The 22,788-nt window shown below is 43.1% G+C and overlaps 1 protein-coding gene across 1 annotated transcript in view; it reads right to left on the reverse strand.

Annotated features, from left to right (window-relative positions):
• Positions 1-318: 318 nt before the first annotated feature.
• The window catches only part of LOC311240352 (heparan sulfate glucosamine 3-O-sulfotransferase 6-like), a 23,591-nt gene continuing 1,121 nt past the window's right edge, over positions 319-22,788 (reverse strand). The window contains exon 2 of the mRNA XM_084328932.1: positions 319-2,012. Coding sequence (XP_084185058.1) covers positions 1,394-2,012 — 619 coding nt within the window. The 3' untranslated portion in view covers positions 319-1,393. The remainder of the gene's footprint in view (positions 2,013-22,788) is intronic.

A 22,788-nucleotide genomic window follows, 5' to 3' on the forward strand; every position in this document is an offset into this window, starting at 1 on the left:
GCAGGTTGGCCTGATCCTTGCTAAAAGGTCTTAGATAGGGATTACTCTACATTTATTACGGGATGAGGATCCTCTTTGGAGGGTGAAATATATACACAGCTGTTTTGGGTGAGTTGTATAATACAACCCACTTCAGAATGAGTGGTGTGATTTTATAATAAACAAAATCTTCAGATGAATTCATCAGAATGTAATAATGTCAAATGAAAAAAAAAGGTACTGACACAGAGAAGAGTCCAACTTGATATATACAATAGTATGCTTTACTCATTCCACATACGGAGATCTAAAATGGTTTATTACATTATTATCAAGACCATTTATTGTACATGACTGTTACTTTCAACAATGACATTTATTTATATACGCCCAGCTGGTATTGTCCAGTTGCTAATGATAATCGTTATACATACAGTATGTCAGTGAGAGAGCAAAATATGTACAATAAATGGAAAGTGTGTACATGTGATTTCACATAAACTGCTAGTGTATTCTGATGAGGTATTGTTATCATATCAACTGTTGGGTAACAAGGAGACTTGGCAGCAACATAAAAGTAAGACTTGTATCATTGCTTTTATACAAGTCGTTGCTTTTGTAATACAAGGTTCAAACAAAAAAAACATGAAGTAGGATAACCTGTATAGCCCTTGTAATGTAAAGCTAAAAATGCAGTCAAAGTAATATGGTTCAACAAATAGTGGTTTATCGTGGAGTGTCACGAAATGAACTCAATAAAACTCCATTCCATCAGATTCACGTCAGTCGTCAGGATGTAATTTGTCATGTAATAAATACATTTCTCTATAAAAAAATCTCTGTCTGTTGCATCATAACTCAACAGAAATATAAATATCAGCTTATATTACAAACAAACAAACAGACAATAAAATGACGTAATATAAAACAACACAAGTCAAAAGGAATATTGAAAGTGGCTTATCTCTGCCGCTTCCATTCCCAACTTCCTCGTTTGGAAATTGCGCGGGAATGCCTCCCTTTGGTAACTAGCTGGTTTCTAACTCTCACATGTTTTTATATACACTCATAAAAGCAAGAGAGGGGTTCAGTTTAGCATCAATGAGTTGTGACAGGCACTTCCATCGCCTGCTTTGAGTACTGTATATTTTATAGTACTACATTTCCATATTGGCCTATATCCTACTGTGAGGCACAGTTTCTTTGTAGCGAGCCAGAACCAGCGAGCCCCACTGAGTCAGAATGTTCCAAATCTGTTGAGAGAGGTTCAGTTCATGCACCCCTTCTCTCTTACCCCCCCACACACTCCCTGAGAACGTTTATCCCTGTCACTGACAAACATTTTATTGACAGTCTCTCGAATATGCAAGACGGCAGCCTTTGCGTCAGGGTTATGACAGAAAGCGGTCCTGCATCAGTCCCAGCCGAAGTCTTGTCCGCTCATCTGGTAGAAGCGGAGGTTGAAGGGCCTGTAGAAGTCCCTGAGCCTCCGCAGGACCTCGAAGGGGATCTGGGGGTGGGGCCTGCCCTTTGACTTCCCCAGGCAGCGAGGCCTGCTGCTCCCCTCTGGCTTCTTCAGGCAGGGGAACCCTTTGGTCTGGTTGAAGTAGAAATGCTTGTCCGACACCACCCTCTTCAGACCCAGGAAATCCTGGACCCGTCCCATCTCACCCGCCGGGTCCGACACCAGCCGCTCGCCGCTGACAAACAGGAAGTGGGACAACGGGAAGTGCTGGAGCCAGTTCTCCAGGTGCTTGGCGTACAGGCCGATGCGCACGGCGCTCCACGTGGTGTCGATCAGGCCAGTGGAGGTGTTCTTCAAGGCCAGGTTCTGGAAGGACGGGAGGCCCGGGTTCTTGGACAGGGTCTGGGTGTAGTCGGAGACAGCTCGCGTCACAGGGTCTCGGACCACCACGATGAGCTTGGTCTGACAGTTCATGGTGCAGACACGGTGAGGAGCCTCCTTGGTGACAAAGTAACTGGGGGTCTTCTCCATGGTGATCTGGCCCTCCAGTGTCCGAGGCATCAGGTTCCTGGGAGGGAAGAAAGAGGGGAGATGGTTCATCAGTAATATCCACAGCACACAGTGGAATAATGTTGCCTGTTCCACAAAATACAATAAACTACAGCAATGTAGTTGATTCTTTCCTACAGTACCTTAATCAATGACATTTGGAAGCTATACTGTACACAAATACAACCCATCCCCAAAATACATATGATTAAAGCTCCATATAGAATACTTATGAACCAGGCCCCCAGACAGCCCATCCCATCCCAGGCCTGCTGTAAGCCATGCAGAATGGTAGGCCATCCACTCAGTAAGTATGGACCTGATGAGTCAAAGCCACAAGAACCACTTAACAGCAATTTCCTTAAGACTTCCACCCCCCCCCCCCCCCCCCCCCCTCTTCACCAGACCTCTTTCCTGCAGGAGCAAAGTGTTCCCCCTACGGGCTCCAAGAAGGACCTAACCATACACAGTAACGGGCCAAACAGACCAAAGTCTATATGAAACACACCAGGGATGGTACAGTAAGCTGCTGAGCTCAGCTAGCCCTGTGAACATATGGAGGTAATCACTTTGTTGCTACGTAGACTGGTGATGAAGCCAGGAGTGTGAATTATATATACGCTGTGTGATCATATCATATAGGTTATATAGAACCACTGGTTGGATTACATTGAATGGTAAAGATTAATTTTGTATTAATCTGAAAATTATTTTTAACCTCCTAATCTATAATCTACCAACAATCTAGTAATGATATCCCTGAATGACTACAATGGATTTACCCCGACCGCTGCAGCTTTGTCATGTTAACACAATAACTCAAATAGCTTTTATTCAAATCTTTAAAAAAAATTCAGTGCACTTTTATGACCTCTATTTATTTTGGTTACCCCATGACCTTTCCTTTTTAATTAGTGTATCTCAAGTAGCTTTCATTAAAATCTTTTCAGATGTGCTGTGCACATTCATGAGCACTAGAGGAAGAAGCCTATTGATTTCACCCCATGACCAAACTTTCAATTTTCAAATGAGTTTATCTCCTGATCCGTTAGTCTATTGTCTTGAAACTGGTATCCAGAGATGGACAAGCACTTTGCCATAAGGACATACAGTATGAAGTATTCCCGCCATCTTGAATTATTGGGGAAACTCTTTTTCCCTATACCCCCTAGCCTCTTCACCAGATTCTTGCCAAACTTCTAGTGCAATCTGGTGACTAACATCATCAAATATGTCGTTTTTTTTAGATAATTGGTAGGCCAAACCAGGAAATTATTTGTTACTTGTGAATGCACTGATTTACACCAAACCTCATGGTGGTGCTATTCTCATAAAACTAAAAACATGAACCACTCCTTGTATTTAAATATGTTTAAGTTAAGTACTGTGTGATTTTTTGTGAAGGGTGGACTAGCAAAGTAAGATTTTCATTGTATGGCAAACTGTCGTTTTAACTGTACATATGACAATAAACAATCTTGAATCTCTTGAATCTTGAATCTTGAAACTCCTCAACAGTCAAACGGTGGAATGAGAATTCGGGCCATTCGGGAATAAACCCGCTGTCGGTCACTGAGAGCAGGTATCTAGTTAACCAAAAAAATCCAATGTCTATAAGTATCTTCTTACTTTTCCTTTTCAACCACAGAGCTACCAAGTGTACACTAAAACCTTATAGCCACAGTAGGCTACATACAACTTCCCATTGGTTTCATAGAGGGAGTTGTGTCCTAAATCTAATCTGGTCAGTGTGTAAAACACCTGCTATCCTATCATCTCTGAGCGGGTTTGAACATGACAGCTTGTTTTTCAACAGCGTCTCTCTGCAGATAAGTGAGTCTGTCCTGTCTGTCCCACAGACTACTCTCATTCCCCCCTTAATCTGCCATGGGGCTAGTTTTGTGGGAATTGTGGGTAACTTGTGGTTTCCGTCTATAATCCTGTGCCAACTCACATGTCTACTTTTGCAGTCCAAAAGAAAAACTGCATTGGGCTCACAGTATGTTGTTCTGGCGAACATGGACTTCAGGAACTTAACAAAAGGACGATGAGTAATATACTAAAACAATTGAAGCAAATTAATTCTCTGTGGTCCACTTTCCCACCACATCACATGGTATGTTACTGGAAAGAGAGAAGTTTACTGTGGCTTCCTATAAAATATTCCTATAAAATAAACAACTTAAGGAGCATCCATGCGTTATTTGTTTCCAGTCAAAAGTCAGCATGAAGTTAAAATGATACAAATGAGAACGACAGGATTCCGTTCTTAAAAGTCTACATGACTGACGAGGTGGCCATACAGTGCATGAAGAGCCGTCCAAACAAAGTGTGTTTCATTTTGGCTGGATTCTCTGCGGCTACTAAATTGACTTTGGTGGCGGTTACTAGATGTCTGTTGGATAAAGTAACAGTTAATTAGTCTGCTCACTTCTTTTCTTCGTCAGACTTGACATGGCACAGGAACAAATTAAATGAAAAACTGCTAAGATGAAAGTCAGGCCATCCTGAGTTGAATTAGCCATTGACATTGAATCAGGTGTGTTTACCAATTTTCAAAGCAGTTGTAGGCCTATCCTATCTAATCCTCATTTTATCTCAATACTGCAGTTTAAAAGTGAAATCGACACGAGCTGACGTGGACAGCGCATAGCTGTGATTGGCCGTGCCCCTGGGCTGGGTCTGACATACTTTCGTATTTACCATTTATCATCTCTGGAGCTTGGTTGGAGCATTCCATTATCGATCGTGATCAACTACATTACAAACATGGACCAAATCGAAGAAAGACTGGCCGAGGAAGTTTGAAAATATAGCCATTTGTACAACACAATGCAGCACAGCCACCTAGTGGTTCGGCAGTGTACTGCAACCCACGCGTTGAACTGATGTGGAAGTAAGTCGGTCTAGCTCCCACGCACAAAATTACAGCGGTAGCCAACATTGAAGCATACAGTATCTTGGCCTTAAGAAAACACAGAGGGAGATCACTGAACCTCACCATGGAAGCTCAAACATGCTCCCCGTGTCCCAGTCACTCCTAGCATTCAGTAAAGCCTCGATGTGTGGACAAAATAAGGGTGTGTGCGATGTGACCCTCCATTAGCCTTAAGCTAATAGCACCGGTTGACTGTAGTTCAAAGAAGCAGGTTTCTGTCATCTAAAGTACAGGTTCACTTACTGCAGCCCTACACTGTAGTCAAGTGCAGCACTGTAACTTCAGTAATTAGAGGCAGAGGCCTAGTGTGCCAAAAACTGAGCAAACTGTAATCACCAAAGTGTATGTAACATGGACACTTATTTACGCTGACTCACACGGTGTGCGAGACTGTGTGGAGAAAAGAAATCCTAGTTCAGGCTTGGAGAAAAGTTTCTCCAGTGACCTCTCACTTGAGTCAGTGTCGAGTTTCCCCTGTTTCTAATGGTTACGCAGTTTCAGATCCACACCATTAATTGATCCCCTTCCCCATAATAAAATACCATTAATTGATTATCATCCAACATGAGCTGCAAATGGCCTATCCCTGTCTTCCTGTCCCCTGTCCTTCTCCAGCTAATCGATAGGTCTGTCTCTACAGTACATGTCGGTGTGGACTCTGTGTGTGTGTTTAAGACATACTGAGTGTATGTGCATGTGCATGCACTGTAACAGATAGCGTGTGGGTGGTGGTGGAGGTGTCAGGGTTTTACCACAGGAGAAACCCAAAAGGCAACCGTCTCCTTCTCTCCCTCCTCTGCGTTCTCCTCCACAGCCTTGGGTGTGTCCTTCGCTCCATAAGTGATGTTTGTCACTTCAGTAATTGACCATAAGTTGTCGTTCTATACTCCATGCATAGTTAATGGTGTGTGGCTCCCCCACCCGCTCTCCTTGGGTTCCTATCTCCCATCCCTTGTGATCAGAGAATCAATAACAGCCACTCTCTATTATAATTCATGAATGTGTTTGTGTGGTGGTCACGTCAGGTGAAAGTAAAATACGGACACGGAAGAAGAAGGGAAGATGGAATTGGACCCCATAGATGAAGAACAATACGTTCTGTTTTGTTTTTAGTTTTTTTTGTTGACAGTCTATGTATTTGCAGCAGTAAAGTCAGTCCAAACCACTGTGTGAATGTCCTGTATCACCCGAAAGTACTCTACACAACACTCAAAAGTACTCTACACAACACTCAAAAGTACTCTACACAACACTCAAAAGTACTCTACACAACACACTCTACACAACACTCAAAAGTACTCTACACAACACTCAAAAGTACTCTACACAACACTCAAAAGTACTCTACACAACACACTCTACACAACACTCAAAAGTACTCTACACAACACTCAAAAGTACTCTACACAACACTCCAACATCTCTAGATGAGGGGATTTGGAGGATTACATTTTGCAGTGTTTGCTGGTCGACACACATGTAACGGAGGTCCGTGAGTATATCATCAGTCACGATGGACTTCAAGTGTTGTGAAGTGACTGTGGCACGTAGCGGTACTGCAAGTAAACTCATCCACCCATAAAAGGCATGCAGGGCTGGGCGATATAACGATAACGATAATTATCGCGATATATTTTAATAATCGATATCGGGGAAAAAGAAAATCGAAAAAAAAGATTATCATTTTGTTTTTGTTTTTTTGTGACCTGCAACAGGGCAGTTTTAAAACCAGAGACAGTAGACAGACTTGTCTTTCTTGCCTGCAACTTAAGTAATGGCTTTGCTTGTCCAAATGACAATACTGACCAAATTGAGATTTATTTTTCTCTTGTCCATTTATTTTGTTTGCTTTCTAATTTAAAATACAGTTTGAAACCGTCTGTGTGAGGTTTTGTCCATTGCTCACCTACTCGCTCTGTTCCTTTAAGCCTACTCGCTCTGTTCCTTTAAGCCTACTCGCTCTGTTCCTTTAGTTTTCTGTTTAATCAATTGCATTCTCCTCACCTCACTAGCCCCCACCCTCGCGTTCGTTTGCTCTTCAGCAACCACACCCTTGGACTACCTGTCATTATGTGTTTGATTGGTCTGGTGCCGAACACACACTTCTAGGTTCAAGTATCAATTACCTTCACGCACCTGTTGTTTATCCTAATTAGTTCCCCTGTGGGCTTTAAGTACCTCGCTCTTCCCCTCTGTCCCTTGTCGGGTCGTGCCGTATCATTCCGTATCATATTCTCTATCACCAAGACTCCTTCGGGAGGTCCTCTGTCTGTTTTCATCTCCGGCGTGAGATGCGCTCCAGCCTTCGCCTCCTGTCGCCGTTGCCTGAGGGAGACACTGGACTGCGCTCTCTAAACTTCCACGGGAGGTATCCCAGTGATCCACTTCAGACCTCCGCGCAGCAGACGTCCTGACGCGCATCCAGGCCTCCGCGCAGCAGACGCCCAGACGCGCATCCAGACCTCCGCGCAGCAGACGCGCTCTTCACTCCAGACGCGCATCGCTTCCTAATACTCTACGGGAGGATGCGTCTCTCCGAGCCGGCGCGCTCTTCCGCGCAGACGCGCTCTTCACTCCTGACGCGCATTCAGACGCACTCCAGATGCGTCCTCCGTACCGGCGCGTACTCCAAGCAGACGCGCACCACTCAGACCTCCGCGCCAGATGCGCCCTCCGTACCGGCGCGCACTCCAAGCAGTCGCGCACCACTCAGACCTCCGCGCCAGATGCGCCCTTCGTACCGGCGCGTACTCTAAGCAGTCGCGCACCACTCAGACCTCCGCGCCAGATGCGCCCTCCGTACCGGCGCGTACTCCAAGCAGTCGCGCACCACTCAGACCTCCGCTTGGACAACCCGTTTCCCGTGGCGACGCGCTCGCCCCGTTTTGATCCTTCTCTCTTTACGCACAGCGCCTGGGTGAGTTTTTATGACTGTCTTTGATCCTATTCGTTTTTCGTGTGTTTAATGACACTGAAGATATCCTGCTTTTTGTCACTCACCCAGCGTCAGCTTTTTGGATAGTTCATTGGGATAATCTTTGGCCTTAACATCGCTCACTGTGTGTATACTCACCGAGGATATTATTCACTTGGATTTGTATTTTGGGACTTCACTCACAGTGTGTATATACACCGAAGATTCTGTCACTTGGATTACTCTGTTTTTGGGTCACCTCTCCTGTCACCTGCTCTGTTCCCAACTGTACTCTGAGTTAACCCGCTCCCTCTCTCCCTCTCGGTCCCGTTACCACCTCGGAGATCTGCCGAGAGAAGTCTGCAGAGCGGCTCTGAAGTCACCGTCTGCTTCCTCAGACGAACCATCCCGGGAGAAGCTGCAGAGCAGCATCATTCTCCTAATGCTTTATCCCAGGCCTTGTCTGTTTTTCTCTGTCCCTGTAAGCAGCTCCTGCCCTCGCCCTGTTCCAAGGCCTTACCCTGTTTTCCCACCCTAGTCATCCTAGTCCTCCCTGTCTTGTCCTCCTAGTCCTCCCTGTCCCCAGCCCGCCTCCGTGGGCCTCTGTCCCTGTTTCCCCTATCTAGTCCTCCCAGTCCTCCCTGTCCCCAGCCCGCCTCCGCGGGCCTCTGTCCCTGTCTCCCCTCTCTAGTCCTCCTAGTCCTTCCCGTCCGGTCCTCCTAGTCCTCCCTGTTTCCTTTCTTGTCCCTTGCCCCGGCCCTGTTCCGTTAGCCTTCCCTTAGCCTTCCCCTTAGCCGGCTCGCCTCTTAAAGGCACTGTGCCTTTTCCCTTTCTTGTTATCCTGTAATTTGTGTTCTCCCTTAAAGGGACAGTGCCGTTTCTGTGTGTTTTCAATAAATGCCCAGTTCTTGGCTTACTCTCATACCTGTCTTGTGTTGTGCGATTGGGGTCGGTTACAAACCATAACAGTCTGTACACAGTAGGCTATGTGTGCTAGACTCCAGTCACGAGTCACGGTGCACATGTGCGGTGGTTTGTCCACCAAAAAAGCACCAAAAGATAGAAAAGAAACTAGCAGAACCATAACTGTTCAACTCCCCTGGAGCCACAGCCAGCAGAGAAGCCGGTTTACTTTTGCTTTCAAACCAGCTGCAGCCTGAGAACTGGAGTGTGAGGGGATGTAACACTAAAGATGGCGGCAACGACAAAGAATTGCTGAAGAATAAACATATATCTGTTGTTTAAAAAAATAAACAATAATAATAAAAAAAAATTATACTTATCGATAATATCGAATATCGAGTGATATGATAGTGTTATCGATATCGTTATCGCAATATCATTTTTGGCCATATCGCCCAGCCCTAATGCAGACACGTTACCAAGCGGTGAATTCACCTCTTGGTATAGTGGTCTGCGATGTCACCCCCGGTGCGGAAGACCCGGGTTCGAGACTCACTCGGGGCAATCCCTTAACAGGGGTCGAACTTTAACACAATGCAGAGATGGCAAAACGAGCCCGGCTACACACAGAGCCGTTGTTTAAAGTATCTTCTGACAAACATCCCCCTTCAATTTGACCTTCTGAATTTATCAATGCATGAGGGGGGGGGGGCTTACCTTCATACATGACATAAACAAAAGACCCAGCAAACTCTGCTCCTCTAAACTTCCTAAACAGACAAGAGGGTAACTCTGGGCGGGGAGATGTGTTTTCTATTTAGGCCGATGTTGGCATGCTTTTGCTGACTGGCCACATTAATCTAGAGGTCCCTGCTGTTAAAGGGATGTGGCTCCTTCCCTCCCTGAAGTGATGCGGGGCCCGTTATACGACTGAAGCCCCCCCCCCCCCCCCCCCCCCCCCCCCCCCTCCCACGGCGAGGATGTGGTCCAAGAGATTTCCTGCCTTTAATATTATTACTAAGATTATTACTGGGCTCTTGCTGTGAAACGCACTACACCCCTTTACCTAGTGTCACAACAAAAACAGTTTACCAAGGAATTTGCGTAAAAGAAATCTCTGGAGACAGAGATGCTCATTTTCACTAGCCAAACGATCGCATTTCATTTTCTCCGACCTAAACCAGATCCGCATTCCGATGGGTAATCGCCCACATTTACTGGACCATCTAAACTAATTGTTAGACTCGCTGGAGGAACTACTGTACCAGAGCAAGTGCCCTGCCGCTTTTTGCAGTCACCAGGTTTGCGCCAAGCCGTTTTCCTGCCCCCCCCCCCCCCCGACATCCAATTAAAGCAGCGGCTGAAAATTGTGGTCTCATAAAAGAGAGAGAAAGAGAGAGAGAACAAACATGGAGCTGCTAGAGGAAAACATTTCCCAGCGCAGAGGGTGTCGGAGAAGGGAGCCTGAGGGCCACGAAAAGGGGGCCTGTCAGACTGACTGACTGGCTGAGTGTGGGAACTCAACTTCATCCACCACGTTCCACACACCACACCGCTCTTCATCTCCCCGACTGGGTGAAATATATGTTGAAAAGCAGTGTTAATTTCGTCAGCTATTTTTTATTTTAGTCTTAGTCATGTGTCAAATGCTCTTTTTCGTTTTCATCATATTTAGTCACCTTTATCTATTTTTCATTTAGTCAAGTTTTAGTCAACTACAGGTCTAAGCATTTTAGTCTTAGTCTTTTTCGTTTAGTCTCAATTTAGTCTTTTTTGTTTAGTCTCGCCACTCAGTTACAGCCTCATAAATTGGTGCAAGCTTTTTCTAAACAAAAACAAGCTAATGTTAGTGCTGGTTAGACTTATGTAAGCTATTTAATGTGTTCTATGTTATTATTATTGATGCTGATGTTATTAGGTGGAGTTGCAGGGCGCGTGGATGTGACAGGTCTGTTGTTGTGTTGTGTTGTTGTGGAAAGAGGAAGAAAACCGTTATGTTGATGATCAGATGTAAATTTTATTTTACTATAGTTTGAAAGTATAGGCGAACTATTCCTCGGTTACATTGGTGGCAGCGGTGGGATTGTTTCCTGCTAGTGTCCAGCGTGAGAAGTAAAGGGAATGCAAGAATGAATTAGAGATGATTTGACAGCTAGCTAGTTGCTAATGCTAACAGTAACCTAGCAGTTAGTTTCAAACTAGTCTCCTCCTCGTATTTCACTTTCAACAATACATTCTGCCAAGTCCAAACCCACTGCATACAGTACAAGACCACAAGTTGCCCCGACATTGTTCCATTAACCCATGCCGTGTGAGTTACTGCTATCTAGAATGCTGGTTAAGAACAAATAACGCGAGTGAGGAAATGAATCAAAGCGATTGCGCTGCACACAGGAAATGGAAATGCTGCACTAATAATAACATTCATTATTAAAAAAATTTGAATTATTTTGTCCTGTCTTAAAATTAAGAGAGATTGAAGAGAGATGAGAGATTTCGGCAAGATTTTATTTTGTAAACTACATTTTGTGTCGTCATTTGTAGTCAACGACATTTGCATGAATTATTTTGTCACGTTAGTGTCACATGATCTACATTAACGTGATGTCTCATCTCGTTGTCGTCAGGGGGAAAAGCTTCATTGATGACCATAGTCATCATTTTCGTTGACTAAATTAACACTGGTTGAAAGAAGGAGAAATCCTATAAGATCGCGACGGGTGGATGACGTACAACAGCTGAGGAGTGGAGCTCCTATCTGAAAGCTGTCGGCGTGTGAAATTGACTGTCGTTTGTTGTAATCAATGAACAGAAGACAGATAGCTTAAAAACGACAACATTCATCCCGTCCCCACATCCGCCACACTTTACACACGAGCTGTGAAAATGATGAAGCATTGAAATGTTACCACAGTATCGCAGTCAGAACGTAATGAGTAGAGTCACCAAGACCCACCCACCCACCCAAACCCCTCCAATGTACAGTTTCTTCTCCCTCGAATGTATATATTTTCTTTTTATGATCTCTTTCTCTCAAACATTACTGTATATTTTTATATCTTGTAAGTCATAAATGTCATGATGAATTGAAAATGGGGGACCCTGATGTAAACAAGACGAAAGTCTTTCTCTGGTCTGCATTCCCTTAACAATTGTGTGTATTGAGCCGTACTGTATTGTACCCATTCTGCAATCTGTTAATAATGTTTTCAATCAATCAAAGTCCTCCACATCACCTGCGTGACAACAGTGTCTCTGTCGTGAGCTGATATGGGGGGGGGGGGTGCCCCCTCCCCCCAGACAGACAGGCAAATGGTAATGACATGTACAGTATGAGGCCACACATCTGATGGGCCAAGTGATCAAGTGGCAACACCGACCAAGCGATAAACAGCGTTCCAGACAGGAGTCACAGAGGAGAGGTGATGGAAACAGAGGCTATATGGAGGTAGTGAGGGTGTCTCAGTTATAGAATGTTCATATGGGCCATTCACACCCATATGCTCACACCCACATACATGTGATGGCGGGAGGTGTGTGTGTGGGACTGTGTCAGCCCCAGCCCCCACACCCACCCATCTGTCCGCAGACAGGAACAGGAAGTGGATGGTTAGATCTCCACAGGAAACCACATGATTGGCAGGCTGACTGGTACCACCCACAGGTTCCAGATAGATCCATTGTTACGGTGTGATTGTTTCCTATTATGAATAGCAATTATACACCGGGTTCCCTCTCATCAGGGGGTTAGTAACTGTAGTTCTAGGAGTATTCTGTACAACAGCGAAGTAGCCAAGACTGGCTCTTTCCATATACAGGTACAGAAAGACATCACAATGTGTGTGCGTGTGTGTGTGTGTGTGTGTGTGTGTGTGTGTGTGTGTGTGTGTGTGTGTGTGTGTGTGTGTGTGTGTGTGTGTGTGTGTGTGTGTGTGTGTGTGTGCGTGCGTGCGTGCGTGTGTGTGTGTGTGTGTGTGTGTGTGTGTGTGCGTGCATGCGTGTGTGTGTGTGCATGCATGTTTTTCTGCAAGCACATGCATGTGTGGGCCTCTCTTTACAGAGATGAAACACGTCTATGACTAATTAGTAACTAGTGTAAATGTGGCCAATTATAATTCTGTGTCTTCACAGGATGGGAGGTCAGTGATGCTTTGCTGGGGAGTTCAGAAAGACCGGTAATAGCTTCAATATTTGGACACATGAAAGTAGCACATGAAACAGCAGCAATTTATAAACCATCGTATTCCTCTTGTTGCCGGACTACGGTAAACAGAAGATTACGCTGGAGGCTGGCTCATGTAAAATTGCATTTCCGTGAATCAGAACCAGATTTCTTCCATTATTTCATTTATATATCTGCATCGACTGAAAGCATGATCTAGTTCATTATGTGTGATAATAATTGCTTTGGGATTTTCTGCGGTCATTTCCTCATATTTTCACGGGATGTTCCCCCTCTGTTTTCGACCTTAACATTATTCTTTGTGGGGATGGCAGTGCAGCCAAGCATGACTACCAAGCATCTGAAACATTTCATTTTGGCCGGCAGAAGCAAGGGCATTATTCCTTTTGCACTGTGTTCTTTTTCCATGCCAGCTAGCACCAAGCTAAAACGACACGACTGAAAGCTCCAAGAGACTTTACGGGCTCCATAGAATGGACCACAATGCACCTCAAATTATAATAATTCCCTCCATATGGGGTGCAAGCTTGAGCCCCATGACACCCACCCGAGCCCAGCGCTTACCGAAACCCACCCAGGCCTTACGCCATTAAAACGCTGTACAACTCAACACCATAGGAACACGCTCCCTGGTCTGGTAGACCAATCACAGTGTTCAGCCACCACTTATCATTAATGGCCTGAGGGCTGCTGGACACTGTACAGAATGAGGTGTTGGGAAAATCACCTTCCCTCTGGAAAGTCTGCCTCACAGACCTATGCAGTGCAGGATTACAGACATCTTCTGTATTTCAACTGTGTACAGACTGATTTGGCAGACTTGTACAAAATGTTCCTACTTGAAAACAATCAAACTGAAAGTCTGAGATGAATGAAAGAAAGAAAACACTTTATCATAACGGGGAAAGTGAACTTGTTCAATTCTTAGAATTATTTTATAGAGACCTTGCACGGAATGCTTGTGTAGTTCTCTTTCCTCCAGTATGGCTGCCTTTAACCATTGGTAACCACTTTAAAAAGAAAATACCTAATTTATGTGTAGTGGTATAGTTGGAACACTGGAAGTACATGCTATTACTGTTCTACTGTGACTTGTTTACAAGATCCAGTAATGAGACACCAAATTATTATGTTTTTGTTTATGTATTTCTTATACATCAACACATAGCAGCCATCGTCGGTATGGTTGCTGTTCCAGGCAGCCATGTTGGAAGACAGAGAACTACACACACATTCCGTGCAAGGCCTCTATTTTAAGTTATGGTCCTGTATAGCTGAATGAAATGGTCATGACACTGTGAGGCTGGTATGGATGAAACAGTCCACTAGAAATGGCATATGTTATCTACACACAATCGTGAGTATAGGGATCAGGATTAATTAGAATTTCGCATAAAGAGCAAATAATCCAATGAATCAACCTAGTTTATGTTCGATGGGTGGAAGAATGAATATATAGTCCGATCAATACTCTGTCATGCCCGATCAATCTGTTTAAAATGCTGTTCTTATTATTGTAAATAGCAGAGTAGCAGAGTTGGGGAGTAATACGTAAAGTAATAGGATTACAGTAATCTGATTTGGAAAGAATATGAATGAATAAATAGATAAATATAATCTGTTACACTTATGAAAAGACAGTGAACATAATATATTTTGAAAATAATACTTAATATCTCAAATCCTGGTGTCAGCATTGCCTCCGGCTTGGGCCAGCCGTCATACTAACTCAATTGGCAGAGTTAGAGGGTGGAAGTCGATGGGTGGGGATTTGGACGTTGTGGACAGCGACTCCTACAGGTCGGTTGGGGGACGTCTGCACAGCAGAGACAGGAAGTAGCGGGGGTAGTGTGAGCCTCCCATGCGTTACACCTCGCCACTGAGAGTCCGCGCTGGCAGGTGAAAAGATGTGACAGGCTGCCTCCTCGTGTACCGGAGGGGACACGTGATGCAAGGCTTCTATCCTCCCTACAACCGACCAGTGGGGGGCATAGTCAAGCAACGTTCAAGACAGGGGAGGGGAGAATTGGAAACACGAAATTGGGATGGGAGGAAAATAGAAAAAATAAGGAGAAAAAAGTGGATAAAAAAAGATTATACTTAATACTTGATAATGGATAATAATATTTAATTATTTATTTATTTTATTAATAAAGATTGCCCTTGCTGTGCTGCAGTCATCAGCATAATAGGGAGGTGTAGTGGTTGCGTCATTGCTGTTTCTGGCCGGTCCACCTCACTTGAAATTGCAACATATTTCTCCATTGCCCATTTCTAAATCGTCTTGTTTAAAACAAATAAAGCATGAACATTTGCATGGTGTACCTTTCTGTGCGTATTCATCCACAATCTATAGCTCAACATGAAAATATTCACAATTAATCGTAAAATAATTATGTCAAATTTTATTTCAACCAAAAATGCTTAAACAATAATGTTAGTGATAGAGGGAACTCATTTTGTACAAATATGGAAAGCTTGCCAATGTTCATGAGGCAGAATTGTTACAATAGCCGATAATACATTTTCCCAATGATAAATCCCTAAACGGGTGGATCTCGCGGGTGGTCCAAAGTCATGAGACTACACCTCCCTATTATGGATTAATTTAAGCTGAGGAGAAGCATACTGAAGTTATCATTGCGATCTTTTCATTGATTTTTTTTAAATAAAAATAAGAACACACTCAAATCTGCCTCTCACCTGTTGTCATCTTATATGTAGATAAATCTATGTCTGTTTAAGAGCCAATGGAGTTTCCAATACTGTTGACATATCCTTGTGGCCCTGTGCTGCAAGCCTTAAAGGATTTATACTGTGTTTTAATTGCAATCCGATTGCAGGAGGCCTCTGGTGTTGGAGGTGAAGGCCAGGCCATTGACAAGCTGTCAAAATATCGATGACAGCACTTGTGGATCTGAGTTTTTCCTCGTATAGAAATGCAGTAATGATCTTTTCATAAATCATAATCTATACGTTTGTGCGCTGCTATCGCCATACATATTCAGTAGCGCTCGTGTACTAGAATGTCACGTATGCCATGATATACTGTATGATAAGCAGCATAGGTAGTGTAACATAACATTACAATCTCTGGGATAGTAACTATACCTATGACTGCTGTTGGCTAAGATCCTCACATCCAACAGGTAAACTTTGAAGGAATCAAGAAAAATGCTCTTGACTTAATTAGATTTAATTCAGTTATTAGATTCAGTGTTATTGTCATTCCACAGCACAATACAGCACAACGAAATTAAGTGGTGTTAAAGAAATGTCCAAACATGAGACAATTCAAACTGAATTGTAAGGAAATTATGTTCACGAGGTACAGGGATGAGGAAGGGATTTGACATTCACAGGTGTTTACATTTTTATTTGATTTCTTCCATGTTTTACATATATAATTCTTTATTTTTTTGCATATGTATTTGTTTTGTAATATTTTAAATGAGTACACTCATTTGAGTAGTGGAAAAGGGGTAGGATTAAACAATTAGAGGTAACATGTTTTGAAGAAGAAGGAAAAAAAGAGCAAAAAAGCTGTTGCTTATGGATGTAATTAAATTGTTTTTCAAGAGCCAGTACAACACAATAACAAAAAATAAAAAGACAAATGTGCTCATGTGAGCGTCATCAAGGCATGCAGACCTACAAAAACAGAGCAAATGATTCACTCATTTGGGGGCCCGTGTCGTGGTGACAGAAATCGTAACAATCAGGCCCGTTGTGCCACGGAAAAGCCGGGGGTTTTCAGCTCACCCATATGATCCCATATGAAAACCATCACTCCAAAGTCCTCTAAAAGCCATAAAACCAACGCAGAAAATCAATAAAAGCCTTGTTTGATTCTCAATGCACTGTTTGTGGCTTTTCCATTTCGGTAATGGGCACATGCAAACAAGAGAAGGAAAGGATGGAGAGACAGACTGAGGGAAGGGGGGGAACAGAGAGAGAGAGAGAGAGAGAGAGAGAGAGAGAGAGAGAGAGAGAGAGAGAGAGAGAGAGAGAGAGAGAGAGAGAGAGAGAGAGAAGCTGGTTGTGACCGCCTGGAACCCTTGAGTAAACGTAATGGAAAATACATGTAAATGAAGATCTGACGTGGTCTTCCAGAAGACACAGTGCTGCTGGAACAATGTGCAGTGAGGACATCACCGTGTCTATGAAGTCTCTCCAATATGCAGATTGTGTCTGACTCCCGCGTGCGATTCCAACATTCCTGACAGTCAGGATTAAGTTTTGTAATATATGACGGTGCACACCTAGGTGTCTCCCCCTCTCCCTCTCTCTCATCTGCTATGGGATCTGATCATATATAAAACATTTAAAAAGAAACTGTTTGGATTCGACCCATGTGTATTTCACTGTTCAAATGTGGTCCATTCCTGGCAGATCACAACACGCGGAACTGTCGCCAGCTCTGACAATCAAAGAGCTTAATATCTATCATGGGATTTCAAGATCATGTGTAAAATGGATGTAAAAGTGGTCATATTTGGAAGCATTTTTTTAACATGAATTCTGTATTGATCCTTTGCACGTACGAGCGATCAACGGTCACCTCCAGATCAATGGGCGTGTGTGGATGAACTGGAGCTCTGCAAAGACCAAATCTGATCGAATATATTGGTTATAAATATGCTGCGCTTGAACTGTGGTGTTCTAAACTACCGTCAGCCTTGGGATGCAGACTGAACCTCCATGTGATGGAAGGTCAAAGGTCAGGTTGGCTTTCCAGAGGCTGTCACACCAGTCTAGTACAGAAGGAGATGCAAATGTGTGTGTGTGTGTGTGTGTGTGTGTGTGTGTGTGTGTGTGTGTGTGTGTGTGTGTGTGTGTGTGTGTGTGTGTGTGTGTGTGTGTGTGCACAACTGTACACAATGTGTGTACAATTGTGTGTGTGCACTCAAATGTTCTTGTGTGCATGCGGTGTGTGTGTGTGTGTCTGTGTGCACGTAAATGCTCATGTGTGCTTATGTGCACGGTGTATGTGTGAATGCATCTGCGGGTGTGTGAGTGTGTGCATGCGGTGTGTGTGTGTGTGTGCACGGAAATGCTCAAGTTTCAAGTTCAAGTTTCTTTATTAGTTGTCATACAGAAGTACAGAATACTTTTATATAAAATGCTTCTTTCTGTTTCATGTGTGCTTATGTGCACGGTAGTGTACCCACGGTAGGGTGTGTGAGTGTGCGCTGAGCCTCTGGGTGACGGAGCCAGACGGGGCACAGAGGGGATGCACTGTGTTTTCCACCCAGGTCAGTGACACCCTCAGATGAGAAGGTCCTGCTGGTTCCACATGGACGGGTTGTCTCTGTCACCAAAACTGTCACCCCCCCCCCCCCCCCCATCTCCACTATCCACCCCTCCTCCAATACCTTTACTGTGGTTCCCTGCAAACAAATGCAAACGTATTCTCCTCATATCTTCTGAGATTAACTGATAAACAGCAGGGCCCTCATGCATCAACGTGTTCTACGCACAGATCTGTGCGTAACCCGTGCGTACGATCATTTCTAAGCAAAGAGTGGGATTCATCAATTTGAACTTGAACTTGACTTCGTGCGTACATCTACGCACAGGTCAGACCTGGCGTACCTAGCTCCCAGTGGTAGAATATATTATTACAACAAGGAAATGAGCTTCTGTGCATAATAACACTGGATGTTCTGTATGAACCGTAGTTCATTATAGTTCATTGTAAGATAGCAACAGTAGTGTAATTATGGTCAAAACCCTATAAATAGCATTTGGAATAATAGATCTTTCTCTCAGAATGAATGCAGCATGGTTTATATAGCGTTATCGGAATATACGGGGTGTAGGCTACTGACTGACTGCGCTCCGCGTAGCTTGATTGATTGATTGATTGTAAAGTTTATTAACAGATTGCAGAATGGGTACAGTACAGTACAGCTCAGTACATACAATTGTTAATTGGGGATGCAGACCAACTTTCGTCCTGTTTACATCAGGGTCCCCCATTTTCAATTCATCATAAATCATAAAGCTCAACTCGTTATTATTTTGCGCACAGACCGCCGAAACACGGGAACGTTTTGATTATATTTAAAAGGCTTTACGTTAAACGAAACAAGTGGAATTTCGAAGCTGTAAGCAGAATAAGTCATATGAATATAGTGTTCTTCCCCCTTTTTACTGTACAAGAAAGAATAGAAAACGCATTGCAATGACACCATGCAGATAGTGGACAGACTATGATGGGATTCAAGTTCGCGTTTTTGTTGCTCATAGGCATGCTGTCAGAGTATGATATCTTAATCAAACATTCTAGAACATTTGTCGTCACAGATCATGTCCTAATGGAACATAGGCTATGGCATGGATCGTGATATTGTGTGGACTGTTATTATTACTGTACGGCGGTACCACCCATTAGCCTTGTGAGTCCCGCACACAAACATGATGGAATTCAAGTTCATGTATTGAAAGGCAGGATACATCATACATGCAGTGAGATTCATTGTTCTTGTATATGCTCTCGTATTATATTGTTTATATAGCATAGGCTACCCAATACTGACATCAAAATAGATTGTAGTATGCCTCTAGAAATCATATGCAGCAGGTAGAAAATTGACGGGAGATCCATCGCGATTTGGAATAGAATTGAGGAGAACTTTAATCCGTGGGTATTAATCAAACAACAGCGCGGTCTTTATTAGCCGACAACAAAATAGATGCCTCTAAAAATCATATAGCCAATCGAACACAACTAATAAAGGCATTCATATTACAGCACGGTTATAATGACACACAACCAACGCCAAACAGTGGTCAACGAACGGTCTTTATTAGTATTTTGAGCTGTCCAGGCAGAATTGCAGCAATGGTCTTAGGGAGCCGTTGATATCTGACATCACCGTTTACAAGTCCGCCTTTTATTTATCCCATAAATCATAATACGCGATAGTGTCTTCTTGGTTCGACAGCAGTGAATTCTCCGTGGAGTTTCTCGGAGTCCCGCTCGGGTCGGTCCATTATTTCACATCCCATGGGGGGTGTTTCCTCATTTTCATGACCATATATGGATAATCATGCACGAGCATTGACGGTAGAACAAAGTGGTATTCATCAACACGGCAGGGCATAGAGCCTGCGTACGCACGTGTGATGAATGCCGACTTCCCTGTGCGTACGCTAGTTCTACATTCCGTGCTTACGTGTGGAAGTAGGTCAAGTTCTACGTCCACGTTGATGCATGAGGGCCCAGGTGTTTTCTTGCTGACTTCCGAGGAGGGAATCATCTTTCAGTGAACTCGGGCAGGAAGCTGCGAGAAGAATGCAAAACATCACGTTGCTTTCCACCTAGACATCTGATGGCTGAAGCCCCCCTAAATATAATTTTAGCCCCCCTAAGATTAAAAAAAATATATATATATATTATTTTAATTTAAAAAACTTTTTATTTTTTTACATTTGTATTGTTTTTATTCTTGTTTTATTATTATTATTATTATTATTATTATTATTATTATTATTATTATTATTATTATTATTATTATTATTATTATTATTATTATTATTATTATTATTATTATTATTATTATTATTATTACAGACATGGATTGCCGGTAGTAGCCTGTTTACCTCATTGGTTAAAATAAAAAATAAAAACGTCATGGTAACATCATGTCAAGTCCCAGTCCGACATTCAACACAAGACATGGAAGCAGATGTAGCTACTAGCTAGCTACCTACTGTAACTAGTTTAGTAATAGTGAATTTGCCAGGGCTGATGAGCAACAAGAAAAGTATGTTGAAACGTTAGCTAGCACTATATAGAATTACTGACTATTCTGACAGAGAACGTTGTCAAATTAGTCATTAGTTCCATGGTGTTGGTGTAATAATAAGTAAGCTAATGTTAGCTAGCTGATGCTATTCGCTAGTTAGCTATCAAGCTAATGTCAGTTCAGCTAATGTTAGCTAGCTAGCCCAGCTAATCTGCTTGCTACAAAGGCTTATTGCTGCCACGCAAACATTTAAAAAATATATATATATGTTGTGGCCTCAAAATAGTATTTTGTTACCTCAAAATGTATTTAGTTATCTCAAATTAATCAATTTGGGGCCTCAAAATAATATTTTGTCGCTTCAAAATAGAAAACTATTTTGTGGCCTCAAAATAGTTACCTCAAGTATTTTTTCCCCTCAATTTGAGGCCTCAAAATAGTATTTTGTTCCCTCATGATTTGAACAAACCTTCACTAACTGGAAATGTCTTTTTCACATAGATGTATTCGAAAATGTGAGTCTCTCTCTCCCTCTCTCTCGAACGCAGTGAGCGCTCCGTAATATGATTCATGATCATTATGATCGACTGGAATAAAAAATTATAATAATACGTTTACAACTTACATACTGTAGTTGTCTCCTTTGTTCATTAACACAATGGTGCCCAAGCACGGATATATCCGGCTTTCGAATCCATGCTTAATGGACAGAAGGACGGATATATCCGTGGCAAGTTGTTTTGGCTTTTATTCCATTTTAATAACCTATTCAAGGTCGCAGAGCTGCACTGCAGATGTACCCTACTCTTTGAATTCGAGAAAGTGCATTACCGGCCAGATCCTCTTAGGGGCGCTATCGCGATAATGCAGTGTTCCCTGTGGCCGAAGTTGTCTTTTTTTTTTTTTTTTATCTCTAATGTAGTTTTCTACTCAAGCGATAGCTATTGTCTGTTACACGGAATACGTTTTGGATCACGGATTTCACTATGCAATAAGGGGATTTATCATCAGCCAATGGACATATCGATCTACCAGATGGCGATCGATAACGGGGAAATGCTCGGGGGTTCCAACCGGCTCATGGTAAGATCTTTTTCACATAAATTACATGCTGATCAGAGCTTGCTATGATGCTCAACCAGCCGACCAGCGTATGTGGCTACTTAGACGAACACGGTTATTGGTAATCAATAATCAGAAATGACGTCCCCCGCCCCCCCCCCCCCCCCCCCCTTTCATGCATACATGCTTGAGGATCATACCGATCATATGCAGTTTGAGTTTTAACTGTAGCTTTTGTATAACGGAAATGCCATTGGATATAACGTTAGTAGCTATTAGCCCTTTATCTCGCCTTCCAGGAAATATACTAGACCAAATGCCGTATAACGCTTATATTCACGGCGCTATAAAATGAGAACGTTTTGATGAAAAAATTATTTCTTTAATCCATTTTGAAGGGACGGTTTATGGTCTCGATAGCAATACTATAAAGTATAGATTTAGCTCTACAAACAGCCCCAAGTCTGTTTACATATGCTGGTCGTCTAGAGTGGGGCCCGTCTAATCCCTGTGGCCGTCAATGTGTTAATGTTACCTAAATGTCATAAGTGAATTGTATAGAAACAACTCACCAAAATGTACTATTGCACAACTGATTTGACAAAAAAAAATCCACCAAGGGGGGAGATCCCCCCCCCCCCTTCACCCCCTCCCTTGCTATACCTTGGCATTTTGTGAAATGATGATACTGCTCTAGGGGCGCTGAGCCCCCCTAAAGGTCTGATGCTAGAACCGCCCCTGGCTAAGGGTAAGTAACATTGTTCGTTAAACAGTGTAGAACTTGAGTGCTACTGACTTGAGTACATATTAGCATAGCAGGTAATACTATAGTAACAGAGTGCATAATAGTAAAAGACAGTACAAAGGTTTCGGCTGTCCTGACTGTGGTGGGAAGTTCGTTCCACCATTGTGGAGTAAGGACAGAGAATAGCCAGCGTCTCTTTGATGACCCCTCTGAAGCTGGGATAGGAGTGGGTCTGAGGCGGCCAGAAGATGTAGAGCGGAGGGGTCTTGAGGGTGTGTAGTTAGAGACCATTGACC

This window comes from Notolepis coatsorum (genome assembly GCF_963971535.1).
Source record: "Notolepis coatsorum genome assembly, chromosome: 14".
In the NCBI taxonomy this organism is placed as follows: Eukaryota; Metazoa; Chordata; class Actinopteri; order Aulopiformes; family Paralepididae; genus Notolepis; species Notolepis coatsorum.